Genomic DNA, 14,209 nt, shown 5'->3' on the forward strand with positions numbered 1-14,209 from the left:
GTCGGGGCATTTATTTGTAAGTGGAGTTAGAAATGGAGAGTTAACAAAATGATTGAAAGTTGGATGAACAAATAATGATTACAGTTTCTATTAGTTTAGAAGTGAACTGATTGCAAAATAATTCTAATAAATATTGAATATCAAATTAAAAACCCCTTATTGCTCAAAAGATTTTATCCCATCATTGAAAAATTCGAGATATTTTTCTCTAATAAATTGAATCTATTCAATTGGAAAATTGTTGTCTGAATCAGATTAAATGAAAATCAAAAGCATAGTGTTTTTTCAGAGAAGAGAAGCAATATTTTACAAAGTAAAAATAAAGTTTCTTGTATAAAATGCAAAAAGAACATTTAAATTGAAAAAATTAGATTGATTAGATTTTTACAAGAATCTTGCTGAAAAAATGACGGATTTTACAATACCTATAAATAACATTTTATTGCTATTATTTAAATAACGTTTTTTTCGTAGATGCAGAAATTGCAAATAATAATATCCTTTTCTTATGATAGTTCGGTACAATTAAAAATTAAACCATTTTTGAAGAAACGTAGTGACGATTTGGTATATATCTTGTAATTTGGAACCATACTAGCACGACAGAGCAGACATTCTTTTTTCAGAAATTTTATGTCATTCTAGGAGAGAACATTCTTTACTCTGAAAGACGAGGTGCCCAATGCAGAATCGTGGATTCGTTCAAATTATTTCACCAATAAAGTACACTGTCTTGGAACATATTTTTATATTATGCTAGTTTCGAAGCGTTTAGCATCAGAATTAACAGAAGTCGACATAGACCTAAATTCTACGTGAGATCGACATAGATATAAATTCTACCAGAGATCGACAGAGACATAAAAACTACCAGAGATCGACATAGACATAAATTCTACCAGATATCGACATAGACATAAATTCTACTAGAGACTGAGCAGTCATTTTGACTGGAAATTTCCAGATAGTCTTCCAGATAAAAATGAACTTGAAAAAAGTAATAAAGCTGTATTTGACATGTAGAATATTTTTAAATACCATTCCGATTTTCGAAATATATTACAACGTCGATTCATAAGTATAAAGCACTGAATAAAAACCTTCTCAATTAACTTACCATTTTTAAAACATTATTCAAAAATGTTCATAAAATTTATCTAAGAAATATTTTGATTGCTTATTTTTGAATTTTTGAAGACTGAAATTTTAACGTGAAATCAAACGCAACCCCATATTTTTCGAATTTCTAATTTAAAATTATAAAATTTCCCTAAGTGATTCTAGCTTGCTGTCAAATTTAATCAACTACAATCTATTTTGCTTGAGAGTTGATTTCTTTCTTTTCAGAACTGTGATATATATAACGATCTAGCGTGGTTATATTTATATTTTGTATAATGCTACTGATATCTAGTAAAATACAGAATTCAAATATAAAATGTAAAATTGTCGAAGGAAAAAATTTATTCTCAATTTGATTTTATATTCTTCAAAATACTTTTGAAAGAAATTTCTATGATTTGCTTTGTTGAATTGTTATCTGAAATTATTTAAAAGTTTTCTAACATTATTAAGTCTGATAGAAAAGATTACAAATTGCTATTAATTCACTAGTAATTAAGACTTTTATTTGAAAAAAATATTATTTTATTTATTTTCAAATATTAATGAATGTAAAATTATAATCACAATACACATTTAAACTCACACTAAAAAAAATTCATATTTTACAAGTGATTTATAGATATTCACACTTGTGAAGACGTTAAAGGACTAGGTCGAAAACAGCATTAATAGTCAGGTTTTACCTAAATTGTGTCAAAGGTTTACTACAAGAGAGGTTTTCTCTGCTTCAACTGAATAAAAGAAGAAATAATCTATCTTAAATTCCATATAATATTTCATAAAATGGCTGCTATTAAAGATCACTGATTTCTAATGAAAATGAATTTTTTCCAGAGGAATTCGTGGCTCATGGTGGCTGCGTGACCTGCCTAGCGTTAGGTCGCAAATCTGGCAGGGTCATGGTAACTGGTGGCGAAGACAAGAAGGTCAATCTATGGGCTGTAGGAAAATCCAACTGCATTATGGTAAGATGTCATCAATACTTTCAGGAATTGTATATCATTATAATACTGGAAATGGAGAGCCTTTGTAAAATGAATGATTCTGTGACTCTTAGGTTTAATAGCTTCGACGAAAAAGTCGATCAACAGGTACTTAATTAATATATGAAATTCGTAAAATCTGTATAAATGATTATTTATTCTTGAATAATCCAATACCTAATAATTTTTACACTAACCATGTTTTTTTATTTTTTTTTTTCCAAAATTCCGATCATTCTGGTGATTTTGGTGCAATATGATAAATATATTTCTTAAATTGGCTACATATATTTCATTCGAGTTCATTAAAAAGCTGATCTTAGTTACGAAACATAAAAGAAAATTTGGCTACTTCAACTTATAACTTATTGTGTATGGTCAAGCACCGTAATGGAAGATAATGCCGATGTAACTTCTTTCAGGTTGTTATAAGCATTTATTGCATAACTTTAAACCATACATACCTCCATATTTTCAGTTCATACTACCATTCTATTTTCGCAGACAATGGAAAACGTGATGACTACTTTTCTTAGGTTGACGTCTAAGTATGCTAGTTGGACATTGATTTCTTGAAGTTACCAATTGAACCATTTATGTTTTGTCCGATACTTAACGGTTACGCGGCTTTTTGAGTTGATATCATTTGTATATTATTTATATTTTCCTAATTATTAAAGTAAACATGGTATGAGATATTGTGTAGTAAGTACAGTACAAGCATTCAAACAATTTTTAACTCATAGAAAGTTTCGTTTCTGTCTACCCAAAATGTAATCACAAGGAAAATCGTTAGGAGCGCCGGCGCCCGGCGGGCGCCATCTCCGGTCGACTAAAACTTTTAAACTCTGCTACTTTGTCTAGTCATGAGTAGGAAAGGGTCTGGACTGGTGAAAATGTAATCAGAAAATATTCTAAACTACAAACAAATCGGAATTAGCGAAATGTTTAAATGGCAATAAAAATAACATTCAGATTGATTTAGATTGACGCCCACCTTGACATTGTAGATATTTCATTTGGTGCTCACGTTGTAGATATTTCATTTTTATCTATTTGTTTGCACATTTTCTTAAAAATTTACCAAAAATGTTTTCATTTGTTTTTGAACTTATTTTTCTAAGTAAATTCTTTATTTTGATTTGAAATTACCGTTTGAGTATTTGTATTTTATATTTAATAATAAAAGTAGAATAAATATAGTATAAAATAAATTAGATATTTGTTTTATATATATAAGAAAAGGGGGAAATGTAATTTCTACTTTTCTTCGTGAAATAAATTCTATTCTTAAATTATATTATTCGAATAATGAAACGAATCGGTTGTTGCTCCAATTTTATACATCATAATCTTAAAAGTTGCAACAATAGACATAGGTGAAACATTATGAATTAAACAAGTTCTCCTAAAATTGCGTGTTCATTTAAAAATCCAGTTCAGTTGTATAGTGTTTAATTATATTATTAATATCAATCCGAATAATTAATCATTCTGAATGCGAATTTCTTCTTATATGGATAAAAAGCAAATTTCTCCTAAAATAATAAAATTTTAAGCTTTCTCTTTCAATTTTCTGTCGCACATGTGAGAATCATTTTTTGTTTTACATGCTAATATATCAAAAACATTTAACTAAATGCATCTAAAAATACAAGGGGACAATATCGAAATAAGATATAGTAATATTTTTACAAATATAATTATTGAGCCTTTCATAAGATATAGTTCTTTTTTTCAATCAGAATATCTTTCCAGCTGGAAATATAGACCTCAATTTAGAAATAATCTATTTAGCTCCGATAAAAATATGTGATTATGTGATCCTATACATATATAACGATAAATATATTTATGTTTTAAATCGCAACTATACACTTGTTAATAAATATAATATTCGTCATCTATATTTTATAAATTTCATTATTTATTAGCAAGCTGAATTACATTAATTTTGCCTAGATTTCCAAGTTAGCTTTGAAAATTAAATAAAATAAACAGGCAAAACGCTAACGACGAATTTGACTTCATACGGCACGGAATTCTCAAATTTGAAATCTTTTGTATTGAATTACAAAATCTGCCTTTCACTAATTGGATTTGGTAGGTTCACGCAATACTAGAGGAAAATATTTACTTTTCAACTAACAATCAGTGAACTTTTATTTGCTCTACAAATTAATTTGGTTTTGAATTTTTTTTTCTTGACATGAAAATTCTCATGAAATTCAATCATTTCAGAAATATATTTGAATGTTTTAAAAAATAATAGTGAATACTTTAAATATTAGATAGCTAAACAAATCTATTTAAATATATGAATGTATTACTTCAGGAAGTATGTCAATGAATTAGAACGAAATATCTTTGGAAAATTAAATCCCAAATTATAAATCAAACATTAAAATTTTATTATGTAAAATATCGAGCTTAAAAAATAAAGCTGATTCATTTTGGAAGAAAAAGAAAACATTCAAAGTAATATGCAAATATCTGGAAGACCAAACTTCGTTTGGCAGATCTCTTTTTGTAAAATCGTGTTTTTTTGAGAAAATATTTAGTTACGAATCAAATGCATTTGAATATTTCTCAATCTTGCCAACATATGGACTAGTTCATTTAAATAAAAAAAAAATCATGAATGCACTTAGTTTAACATGTTATTCGAAATAGTCTGTTATATTATAGTACTTATTTTACTGTTTATATATCATTACATATATTTTTGAACTTACACTCAGTTTTATCACGATGAAATCAATCCGAGATAGCGCTATATGACATTATCAGCATGAGAAAGATAGAAAAAGTCTCCAATAGTTAGTTATAAAAAATGATTCTTTTTGTGTGTAAAATCGCATTATTTTGGGAAAGACACCTAAATAAATAAAGTTAAAAAGCAAAACCTTATCTAAATATAAAATTTTTTCCAGGTCGATAGAGCCGAGATACATGAAATAAATAAATATATACAAGAATTGCACGTTTAAAGTTATAAGATGAGCTTAAAATATAGATTACTATTCTTTTGATGATATTTAACTCAAATGCTAAATCTAAACTCATTCATTCTTAATAGTTAAACAAGTAAAGAAATTAGAATAACTCGAATACTTTTTTGTACGCTTTATATTTATTTATTCCACTCTTTTTTTGAACTTGGTTTCTGTCTTGCTTGACAAAGTTGAATTTCGTAGCGAAGTTTCCGCTCACTTTCTGATGTATTCCAGTTTTGGAAGCCTATATATATTATTTTCTCATAGAGGAATACCGTTTCCTGCTCCCATGTTTGTGGACTTTATAAATATTGAGCAATTGGATGAAATTTTAACGTCTTTCCGAGGCAGAATAACATATTTTTAGAATTCAATTATCAATTAACTTCTGATATTTTGTTGAATTGCTCTTCCATATCAGAGATGTCGATGAATTAGTAAAAAATAGTGACAATATTCAATAATTTTTAATTTTATTAAAAACTAGGAAGTCAAAATAATAAAAATAAATTGCAAGTTTTTAAAACACGCGCTTTTACTAATATTCTTAGAATTCAAAATGGGTACAGGTGTTTTAATTGAAAATCTGGCCTCGAAAACCAAAAATATAAGATCATGAAACAGTTCAACGAGGAAGTGTATCAACAACGAATTTAATAATAAAAATAATTATTAAATTTAAAAATTATTATACAGGGTGTTTATTTAGTCCCGAACCCATTTTGATGTTTAATAACTTATAAAATAATAAAGATAGATTAAAATTAATAACATAAATGGTTAAATAGACTCAAAAAGTTTCATGAACCTTGTCAATGAACTTCCACGTGTGCCTCCTTCGTCGCACGGAGAATATCAAGTCGATAGTCAATTTCACGCCAGGTAGCATCTTCTATCCTCCTTAGCATATCTGTTGCAAAGGCCATCCTCCTAGGCCTATTGTTCGGTTCCAAAACTTGAACAATTTGAACTTTGTATGCACGCAGTCTTAATTTCTTCTTAATAACCTTGTACACAGTCGAAATTGGCATATCCAATTCTGTTGCCGCTGATCTCACAGATATTCTAGGATTGTGTAAAAATGTCTCTCTGACACGCTCAACATCAAAATCACTTGTGTAAGGACGTTCGGAACGTTTCTTATCTGCGATACTTCCAATTTCTAGAAAATTCTTTTTCCACCGCAAGATGCTGTTTTTGGATGGAGGATCTTTTTGGTATATTCTTTTGAAATTTCTCTGTGCTTGCACTATCGATTTCGTTTCTATCAACCACCATAAAATCTGTGCTTTCTCTTGTGGTGTATGCATTCTCCTTAATATCCGCTCGAATAAAACATCACATACAAAAGTACTACATAGAACAAACACATCAAAAGTAAACATAACATTGCAATAGTTGCCAAAAACAAAAGAGAAAAATGCAATTAATAAGCAGACGATATTTAGAAAAGTACAGATATTTAGACTGGAAAATGAAATTATCTGAAGTTAACCACACGTGCAGACGATATTTACAAAAGTAAAAATATTCAAACATGAAAAGGAAAATATATGAGTTATTCCATCAATAAATGCCATAAGTTTGTTTATATCTTCATTATTTTATGAGTTATTAAACATCAAAATGAGTCCGGGACTTTATAAACACCCAGTATATTATGATTGTTACTAAAGTTACAGTTTCTTCTCAGCATCTTTAGATTTTGGCTGTCGATACTGCTTCGTTCAGTAGTGGTGGGGTGGTCAACTGTACATAAAAAGTATCTTTAGATTTTTTTTTTTTTTTTGCTTTTTTTTTTGTTGAATTTTTTGATGGACATAATTTTTTTTTCTAATTTTTAGTATAATAATAATAAAAATGGATTTTTAAAAATATCCTCTCTTTTTATTATATAAAACATATAAAAATAAACGCTCAGCAATCGAAGTTACTTACATGTCAGTATTGGTTTGCATTAAATCCTATATAAGCATAATCATAACCAGAAAAGCCAATCAATAATTAATAATAGAAAAGCCTCTGATATAATAAGAAAACTTTCGGATACAGAAATGAGAAAATTTACGAAAGACACGAAAAAAAAAATATCGTTGCCCCTGAAACTAACACACCCAATAAACGGGGTCCAAAGATTAACCGGAAAATGTAATGAAATTACCCGGAATCCCAGAACGTCAATGTGTCCTTCGTTCATTAGTTCCCAGAAAAATCTCTCAAGTTCAGCGAACACACCACCATTATCAGCGTTATTTCGTGGATCTATGAGTATGAAGAAATCCATACTGAATACGCTGGAGGATTAAACTCCCTATTATGAGTAATGGAAATGTAGCGGAAAGCGCGCAGATCGATAAAACCAAGGTAATGACCACGCCATTTTTTTTACTGTCGACCTTAACATCATGGGGTTCATTGACTGCTGTACGCAAGTGGACGTGACTGTTTTTCTGCATTCGCCTTCTGGAGTTTTTTGGCAGGTGTTCTGGGACGTATGGAGTGATTCATAGTTTTCGGACCTCCGTAACATTTTTGCTGTTTTTGGGGTCTCTAGGTGGTGCAGACGACTAATTACCTACCCACCAAATGACATGGAAAAGGTGCGTTGCTCAGCGGTCTTTTCATGGTCAAAGAGCAATGTACTTTTTCATTGTATTGCTCTACGCTTACATTGAGAGGCCTATTAGAGAGTGTATTCAGCTATCAAACGATTGATTTCTGCAGTATTGTTTTTCAAATCGAATCTTTTTCTTGGATATCTATTTATAGCTCTTCTAAAATATTGGAGTTTGCTTCATTCCACTTTTTTTAATACGAATTTGTTTTTCAAATTCTTCTAATTCTCCATTAAAATATGATTTTTAATCTCAAATTAATTCTAAATCATTTTATACTTAGTGATTTTCAATGAATAATCTTTTTTAATTCCCTCCAGGGCTTAACTTCTCGATATTCGATATATAAATCATAGGAAAAACATTCGAATTCGATATTTTGGGGAACCTCTGCATTTCAGAGCTTGCTGAATTCTAAAAGTACATTCTAAACATTATCCGTGATCACAATATAACAGAAACAATGTAACATCCGCGTTTTTTATCCGAAAAAATTTGATGGATAAAATTTGGTATATGGATTTTAACATGAAATTTTTATATTTCTATCGAATTTTGGACGAAATTTATTTATCCATTCCGTGGCAGGATGACGAGAGTTATACCTGTGTTGGCATCTCTTTTTGAAAAGTTGCCGCCATCGCAGGGAAATTTTTGACCCCCAATGTCAGATTTAAGTTAAACTATTTAATGTAAATGATACATTTTTACCAGAATCGGGTTTCGAGCTAAGATCTTCTGATTTCATAGCTGAAAATTGTCAAGGGAAATTTCGAGCCTTAATAGATCGCACTTTGTGAACAACTCAACCAATATTGAAAAAAATGAAATTAAATATAAAATTATATTTCAAATTTAGTTTCAACCTATATGATGAATATTATAACTAAAATGCCGGCGAACTAGTATGGGGATAGCGCGTCTTCCCCTGATCTGCGCGTCCCGGATTCGAGTCTCGGTTCAGGCAGGGTTGTTCTTCTGTGTTCTATGTGCAAGCGAATGTGACGCATGAGGTAGCTAAGTCATACTTTTGGCCCCAGTTGGCGCTATTGAAAAAAACAAGAGACACTCACTCGGCTTAAATCACTGACAGATCCGCCAGCGGGCTTGCAAAGTGCCATAAGTAACATTATAACTAAAATAGGAATTTGAAATTTATTCATTTATTGCGATAACAAAGAATGCAATCATTTTGACAGCTTTTATATTAATCTATTCTAGTCATTCTATAGAATGCTCAATAAATTAAGGGGAAAATTATAATTTTATACAAACATAAAAGCGTTTAAAACTGCAACGATCAACAATTCTTTAATTGAGATAATTAGTTCCAGTTATAAAAAAAAAGAACACGAAGAAAAATTTCATTTAAAAAAACATTCTCTTTTTCTTTTGATCTAAAAAGAAAAAAAAATCTAAAATATCAGAGGAGTAGAACAAAGATTTAGTTACAAATTAAGCAGATTTCTTCAGTGAAAAAATATTTAAACAATTTTACTTAAAAATTTTTACTTATCAGAGAAAATAAACATCTAATTAAACAATCCCAAATGATCTTCCTCTGAAAAAAATGTATTTTTTTTTTCTGATTTTGTTAAACACACAGAAACTTTGTTATTTACTTATTTTTTATATAATAATGCTCGAATTTCAGTAATGAATTAATTGAACATTTTTTTTTATTTCCTGGATTTTTTGTTACTTTTTCATCTTTTTACGAACAATTAATATTTCAAAGAATTTATGTTGATAATAACAGGGAACCAATTATGAATGCCACAACACAACCAAATATTTTATATTGGCCATAGCAAAATCGTGCCACCTATAATACATGTTAACAGATTTCTTATCTTAATATAACAAGTTATTATTGCAATGTATGCATAAATGCTTGAATGCTCCACATCTGCTCTTAAACAACTAAGCCTAAATTAACCGAATTTTGTGCACTTGTTCTATTGGACATGAGAAAGAATGCTGGTCAACATTTCAAACAAAAAATTAAACATTCAATTAATTTTAAATCAATACATCTTTTTGCATTTTGAATTATTCAAACATTATTTTTAAAAATGACTATTTTATTTTGATACATTTTTTAATAATTCTTTTATTGGTCTTTGTAGAGTGCCTTGATACAAGTGATAACGCTTTTCTTAGCAAGTCACGTTTATTTTATTTCATAGACTAGCGCCTTTGGCGACCAGCCGGTTCGCCAATCAATCTTCGTTGAAATTTTAATAATTAAATATTTTATGCAATTCCTATTTTAATAGCTTCTTCATCAAAATATTTTAAAACTTCATCTAATTTTGATAGTCATATAATTCCTTCTTAATATTATTAAGGCCTTCAGTCATAACGTGATATATATCTCTCTAATTTTCTGTTCGCTCCCGTAGAATTTATGCCTTAAATTAAAGTGGAAAGGATTAATCTGCAGTTAATCTATACTTATAATAAAGCTCAATGTGTGTGTGTGTGTGTATGTGTGTGTGTGTGTGTATGTGTGTGTGTTGGCGCTCTACAGGCCAGGTCATTTGACATACAGCTATCAAATTTGGTACATGTATACCTTAGAGGTCGGGAATGTGCACCTGGGGTCCGTTTTTTGGAAATTTTAATTAGAATTTTAATTATTAATTAAAAACTAACTTTCCCGCCAAAAAAATCTTCCATTTTCCCCACCGCCAACTTTTCCGCCAAAAAAAATCTTCCAATTTACCCAATGCCAAATGAGTCAGGATTCAGTTTCTTTTTTCTCCCAACAGTAATGAGGCTAGGGTTAATATATTTCGGCGGATTATTTCAAACGATTCTGTTTATTTTCTTAATGTTTTATGCATTTAAAATTAAACATTGTTAATTAATCCATGTTTCAGATTCATTCTGAAGTACTTTTGAATTAAAATAACACAGAATAAAGGAAATTAAAAATGTATAATCTGCATAGCGTTACCCCAACTGGCGTAGAAAAATTCACGCATTTGCGCTACCGTAAAAGGCGAAGAAAATTCACGCATGCGCACTGTGTTCTGATTGTTGGCATGGCAACCATTATAAACGGACGATTTAAATTACTTTTAGGTTAGTTGTACGCTTTTGTAAGTAAATTGTATTTATGTTAGTTATATATTTTTTGTATATGCTTATAGTTTTAAGTACATCGTTTTTTAAGTAGTTTTTTTTTTAACCTGTTTTCAATGATTTAAATTATTTTTAGGTTAGTTGCATGCTTTTGTAATTAAATTGTATTTATGTTAGTTATATATTTTGTTGTATATGCTTATAGTTTTAAGTACATCGTTTTTTAAGTAGTTTTTTTAAACCTGTTTTAGACCGATTATTTTAAAGGATTCATTTTATTTTCTTAGTGTTTTATGCATTTAAAATTAAACATTGTTAATGAATCGATCTGTTCATGATGAATCTGAGAAAATTTTGTTGACAAATTCTTGAATTATTATGAGATATTACATAAATTAAGATATTTTTTAGTTCCCATAAAGTTTAAACGCTCAGTGACTCTATTATCAGTATTCTATTATTAAAAAAAATGCTTTGTTTCAGTAAAAAATATTATGATATTAATTGCAGATTAATCATTTACACTTTAATTTAAAGCATAAATTCTACGAGGGGTAACAGAAAATTAGAAAATTCATATCACGTTATGACTGAAGGCCTTTATAATATTATGAGTGAATTACATGACTATCAAAACTTGAAGTTTTAAAATATTTTGCTGAAGAATCTATTAAAGTAGGAATTGCATAAAATATTTAATTATTAAAATTTTAACGAACATTAAGATTGGCGAACCGGCTGGTCGCCAAAGGCGGCTAGTATAATATTTTTTACTGAAACAAAGCATTTGTTTTTGTAATATGATTACTGAAAACAGAGTCACTGAGCGTTTAAACTTTATGAGCACTAAAGAATATATTTCTTAATTTATGTAATATCTCAAGAATTTGTCAAAAAACTTTTCTCATATTCCTCATGAGCAGATCGATTCATTAACAATGTTTGATTTTAAGTGCATCAAACACTAAGAAAGTAAAACGAATCTTTAAAATAGTCGGTTGAAAACAGGTTAAAAAAATTATTTAAAAAATGATGTAGTACTTAAAGATATACAAAAATATATAACTAACATAAATACAATTTAATTACAAAAGCATACAACTAACCTAAACATAATCTAAATCAAGTCCGCATCCGTTTATTTGTTGTCAACATTCAGAACACAATGCGCATGCGTGAATTTTCAACACCAGTTACGGTAACGCAAATGCGTGAATTTTTCTACGCCAGTTGGGGTAACACTATGCAGATTAGAAATTTTTTATTTCCTTTATTCTGTTTTATTTTAATTCAAAAGTACTTCAGTATGAATCTGTAAGATCGATTAATTAGCAATGTTTGAATTTCAATGCATCAAACATTAAGAAAATAAACAGAATCGTTTGAAATAATCGGCCGAAAAATGTAAAGCCTAGCCTTATTAGTGTAGGGGAAAAACACTGAAACTTTACTCATTTGGTGGTGGGGAAAATGAAGATGTTTTTGGCGGGAATGTAGTTTTTAATTAATAATTAAAATTCTAATTAAAAATTCAAAAAAGGGACCCCAGGTGCACATTCCCGACCTCCAAGGTGTGCATGTGCCAAATTTGGTAGCTGTAGGTCAAACGGTCTGGCCTGTAGAGCGCCAACACACACACATTGAGATTTATATAAGTATAGATTAAATATAATAAACGTATAAATGACACTAAAAAACTTGAAACTGAATCCGAACTTTAAGAATATTAAATGCATACGATAACGATTTACATATATAAAATTAAATACTGATTTAAATTTAAACTCATTTCTCGGAGTTTCCACTGGAGCTCCTACCAACACACACTCTTACCAGTAATAGCCGCACACTTCCGCAGAGCTGTTTCTCTCTCTTTACTTCATCTCCTTTCAGCCGCGGGGCCGGAACAGCTACTTGGAGGCATCACAATCTTAAAGCAGCGTTTTAAACATGCTCAAAGCTAGGTTTAAGTCTATCTAATAAAGAAAACCTTCCTGTTATCTCAGTATATGTGAACAGAGTTTGTATATAATATGTAATAAATATTAATGATTACAAATTAAGCTAATTAATTTAGCCATCAGTAATTTTTAAAAATCGTCTAATTTAATTCTTACTCTAATGAAAAATAAAATAATAATAATAAAAAAATAAATAAAATAAAGGACAAAGATTTTAGATTATAAAAGTATTTCGTGTAATATTTTATACAAAGTAGTTTCTAAGTTAAAATTTTTATACATGTAAGGATTTTAAGACCTAGCAGCGCCGGACTTTTTAACTAGTACTGTAATAAATAGAGATAATTGAATCAAGACGAATATTTTGAATATATATTATGTTTTTATATTGGTTTCTTTTACTGAAATAAAACATATAATCACACTTCAGTAATATTGCATTTAAGAGTTTCCTCATGAAACGGGTCGTTTCATAAACGTGACTAATTACAGTAAATAGTCATTACAGTAAATAGACGGATTTAACATGATGTTGTAATATTGAATAATTTATAAAGAAACAAAATCGGAATATATACTGAAATATTTTACGAATAAGATAGTATCCCAAAAAGCGTATTTGCGAATCGGTTTACCACTGCCTTACAGGTTTGATTTCTTTTCATGTCCAACAATAAATGCTTTAGAACCAATGAATTAAATAACCAAATAAACATTAAAACACTTGAAACTGAATCCGAACTTCAATAAATATTCCACGCATACAATTATTTGCTAAGATGAATTCAAACCTAAAATGGAAATTATTAAAATATGGAAGAGTTAATGCAATTTTAATGCTGATGTATTTTGTATGTTATACATTGTTTGTTGATGCCGTTAACTAACGAAAATCATCAAATATCTGACGGAGTGTGTTTTTCTTTTGTTAAGGGACTTTTATTGTGTTATTAGAGGGCTCGCAGAATCTATTATTACGTTTCATAAAATTAAAATTACTTACGTCTACTACTATTACTACTTTTGTCTATTGTTTATTACTAATTTTGAGCAACTTATTAAAGCTGAATTTCGTATCAGAACTTTAATAATTGGAACATATATATATATATATTTAATTAGGTAATGTTTCCAGTGTTGTAATTTACCACACAAATCATTTGTGCAATTGTTAGAATTGCGTAATCACAGGTAACTCGGTGCTGCTTACAGGATACAGCAAAAAAAAAAAAAAAAAAAAAATGGAACAAGCTTTATTTCCTTAAAAATTGAAATTAGACGCATACTAATTTCAGCTACAAAGTTTTATTAAATAAGGTTGGAAAATGTATAAAATCAGTTTGGCTTTTTTAGAAGTTGGGAATAAAAAATTTAAGAAATTAAATATTTATATTTCCTTATTGTCTAAAAGCAGGAATAAGTAAAAGGTTAACATTACC

The 14,209-nt window shown here is 29.0% G+C and overlaps 1 protein-coding gene across 2 annotated transcripts in view; it reads left to right on the forward strand.

The window, feature by feature from the left end:
* LOC129965945 (katanin p80 WD40 repeat-containing subunit B1-like) overlaps positions 1-14,209 on the forward strand; it is a 178,601-nt gene that overhangs the window by 12,887 nt on the left and 151,505 nt on the right. For both annotated transcript variants that reach the window (XR_008784246.1, XM_056080248.1), the window contains exon 2: positions 1,960-2,090. Coding sequence is in view for 1 of the 2 variants with exons in the window: in XM_056080248.1 (XP_055936223.1) it covers positions 1,960-2,090 (131 nt within the window). In the remaining variant the exon portion in view is untranslated. The remainder of the gene's footprint in view (positions 1-1,959; positions 2,091-14,209) is intronic.

This window comes from Argiope bruennichi, chromosome 4, assembly GCF_947563725.1.
Source record: "Argiope bruennichi chromosome 4, qqArgBrue1.1, whole genome shotgun sequence".
NCBI classification, from domain to species: domain Eukaryota; kingdom Metazoa; phylum Arthropoda; class Arachnida; order Araneae; family Araneidae; genus Argiope; species Argiope bruennichi.